Source organism: Cupressus sempervirens, chromosome 6, assembly GCF_028749045.1.
Source record: "Cupressus sempervirens isolate cs-2001-9-10 chromosome 6, ASM2874904v1, whole genome shotgun sequence".
NCBI lineage: Eukaryota > Viridiplantae > Streptophyta > Pinopsida > Cupressales > Cupressaceae > Cupressus > Cupressus sempervirens.
The window spans coordinates 309,724,460-309,728,138 of NC_143123.1; the positions used below are offsets into that span (position 1 = coordinate 309,724,460).

Below are 3,679 nucleotides of genomic sequence, written 5' to 3' on the forward strand. Positions count from 1 at the left end.
TCTGTTCCATCGTCCAATTATTCCTTTCACTATATCACTAATTGTCACTAATTGTCAAGATTATGACTAATGATGTAACATAATAAAGTTTACCCTCCCATGAAAATTTTTGTAAGCATCTCCATTATTTTTCCTTGAGATTTCTCTACATCATTGTTCCCCTTACTACACTGTGGTATTATATTGCTGACTTCATGCATCTAGATGGGGCTAATTTCAATTCGGATATCCATATCGAGGTTGAAAATTGTATGTTTTATTAGATATTTGGTTCCCAATCTCTTAGATAAATTCCAGTGCCATCCATCATCCGTGGCAACCCTCAATAATTTCTACGATTTGTATCCTTCTTAAAACAGTCAAGAATACCATAAACTTGACGATGTTACCCAAATTGTTTTGGATCTAACAAAGAAAACTCTCTATAGAAGGCCATGACTTATCACTTCAACTAGGAATTCCCAAGAACAAATTATCAATTCTACACAATTGGATTTGGTTCTGACAAATTCTTTGGAGATGAGAATTTGTATCTCCACTCCCTCTTTGTAGGATTTTAAATTTGATTCCACTATCACACCTATGGAATCTTCCATTCTTTTATTATTTCATCTTCCAAAATAATTTTTTTTAGAGGAAATTAAGATTAATTGAATATATATATTCCACATATAATGATAAGGAACATTTGCAATAGACAATCACAATGAATGTGATAATGTTGGAATGGGCTACAATCAATGTTAATGTTATTACAGAAGTTGTATGATACATAAAATGGAATAAATAAGATGCTTATACAATAATTATCTTTACACAATGTTTCTGACCTTTAATTCCCCAATTCATGGCAACCTTAAACAGAAGAGTTTCCTAACACTTGTGTAATAGAACTTGATGCTATTATACTCTGCAATAGAACACATCAAAGTCAATAATCATTGAAAGCTACCAATTTTAACAACTTGAGAGAATTCTAGGTCGGAGATTAGTGTTTTCTTTTATTGTTTTATAGGTTTGAAATGTCTATAACCCAACCCCCAACTCTAATTTGGGTGAATTGGGAGGAGACTAGTCAATAATAAATAGGCTCACATCTTATTTTAAAGAAGAATGACCAAATTAAAAGTTAAATATAAACTTACTGATCATATTCAATATTGATTGTCCCTGTTGTGGAAGTAGCAATATCTCTGAAGGCATCAGCAGAGAGTTGGAGTGTTCCATTGCAGTTAGAAGAGCAGTAATGGAGTATCTTGACAACAGTGGAATTGGTGTTGTCTGAGCATGGATTCTGTGAGATTTGATTTGTACCACTGAGACATCTGACACTGTACTGTCTCCCACAAGCTGCTCCATTGTCCCAAATTGCATCACTCACTGCTGCAAACAGATTTCCTGCTGGAAACTGCTTTTCATCGTTCCCATAGCATTCTGAGGCTGCCAACAATGTTTGTTTCACAAAACATTCCAATATGAATCTAGTGATTAAATTTCTTACCAAATCTTTACAATATCTAAGTCTATCATTCTCATTTCAAGATCCCAGGACATTTCAAATCCCACACTATGGATTTATTATCAGAATGTAAGCTCTCAATTTTTGGTATCATCATTTCAAAATCACACTCTATGATCTAAGATCTCTAATTTTTAGAACCTCGCTTCAAATGAAATAACGAATTTCAAATCATGTTCTATGATTCATTATAGTAAAGTTTGATGCTTGATTTTGATATCGACATTTCAAAATCAAACTCTATGATCCAAGATCTCTAATTTTCATAACCTGGTTTCAAACAATGTTCTATGATTCATTAACAAAAAGTTTGAGTATCAATATTTGAAATCACATTGTACGATCAACATCCGAAATAGTAGATCCAAAGTTTATAATATCAGTATTTCAGATCATACTTGATGATTCATCATCCAAATAGATCTATAGATCTCTGATTTGAAAGACTCAAAGTTTCAAAGACAGCAATAAATGAATTGAATCAAAAGCCAAGAGAGAAGTAGAGAGCAGTAGAACTTACGAACATAAGGAGGAGAATAAAAAGTAGCCGTGCCCACATCTCCCAAGCACCTGTAAATTGCAATTGCAAAGAAACTCCATAGAATTGTGGTGGTTCTCATTTCTATCACCGTGGCCATTCAAAGCCTAGTTGCACAGAGCGTCCATTACAAAGTTGTTGAATAGAATGAATGAATGGTCAATTTCATTAAGATTCCATTCAATTGTTGCAGCTTCGTGGAGAATACATAATGATCTGGGATGCCGTGATGGAAGTCGATAAACAAATGAATTGAGCAACGTGGAACCTTCGAGTCATTAAGAGCCATTGACTTGACTTGTGAATATATCATTCAATTCCACGCTTGTGGCCACCATATAAACGCGTCTAACACGTCGTCTAGGCTCTTTGGACCTTACAAATAAGTGGACAAGTCAAGGATTGTCTTTCGAGAGGAATGCAATGCACCTAACAATAGTTATTAATCCTCTTCGAATGGATGATAAATTGATTAATGTAATTTAGATTGGAATTAATCAATAACAAATTAGCTTTGAAATGTTTAGAGAGATATTTGAAAGTGATTAATAGGGACACAATTGTTTTGATAAAAGATATATTTTGTCATACTTTTTTAATTTAGGTTTTGTTCAATTTCTTATTGTATTTATAAAGTTAGTTGAGAATCTACATCTAATTTTGTTTGTTTCTAGTTTTATTTATATTTAATTATATAGTTATCATTTATTCATTATGTTGGTGTGTATCTTATTCTAGCTCAATTGATTATCTTTCTTATTATAATCATTAATTCAATTATATCAAACATAAATCTAATCTTGTTTCTTAACCTAAGCCATTGCCACAATTGTGATGACATCTTTATAACCACAATATTGACCATATTATTTGCAAAACAAATACTATTTATTCAATTGGCATCATCTTGTACACTTTCATCACAAGTTGACTATGCCCAAGTTTTTGCACTATGACGACATGTTGATGCATAAAAATACTTCCGACTTGCTCATTCTAATGATCGACCCATACCAATGATCATATTATTAATATCATTCACACAAAAATTATAAATTACGTATATAATTAAAGAAAAAAAGGAATATAGCTATATGATCACATTCATCCTAATACATGTGGATCACCTAGCAATAATACAATTCAATTTATGTGCATATTCGATGCTTGTTGTCCATCAACATATTTTAAAATATTGCTAGCTTCTAAAAAATCTTAAAGAGTGTGAAAAAAAAATATTCTAGCTAGAAGCATATTTATCTAAGGATTCATAACATAGTTTAGAGTCAATAAAGATTACTTGATTCATAGCTATAAAGAAATGTCATTATTCTAAACCTAATCCTAAATAACAAACTCAACTTGACATAGAAAAAACAAAAAAATAGTATTTTGATTTCAATTTTAGTTATAATCAACATGCATAACTATTCAGGACATTTACGCATTCTATGCTATATAAATTTGACTATTTTTAAGACCAACAATTATTCTTCAGCAACAAAAAAGAAGCAATATATCATCTTTGTCCATTATTATTCATAATATGATTATAAGTTTTATGTGATATTAATAGATTATGTGCACCAAGATGAGGAACAATAAACGAGCCATTTGCCTAA

The 3,679-nt window shown here is 31.4% G+C and overlaps 1 protein-coding gene across 1 annotated transcript; it reads right to left on the reverse strand.

Annotated features, from left to right (window-relative positions):
* Positions 1-711: 711 nt before the first annotated feature.
* On the reverse strand, positions 712-2,273 carry LOC149552433 (EG45-like domain containing protein). Its single transcript, XM_089789786.1, has 3 exons — positions 2,040-2,273; positions 1,146-1,440; positions 712-910 (listed from the first exon to the last, which is right to left on the reverse strand). Exons 1-3 carry the CDS (start codon positions 2,155-2,157, stop codon positions 904-906), a joined length of 420 nt encoding a protein of 139 aa, XP_089645912.1. The 5' UTR covers positions 2,158-2,273; the 3' UTR covers positions 712-903.
* Between the last annotated feature and the right edge of the window lie 1,406 nt (positions 2,274-3,679).

Coding starts and splice junctions, on each gene's coding strand:
- LOC149552433 (XM_089789786.1), bottom strand. CDS start 2,157: ATGGCCACGGTGATAGAAATGAGAACCACCACAATTCTATGGAGTTTC. Junction 1,441..2,039: donor TTATTCTCCTCCTTATGTTC/GTAAGTTCTACT, acceptor CATTGTTGGCAG/CCTCAGAATGCTATGGGAAC.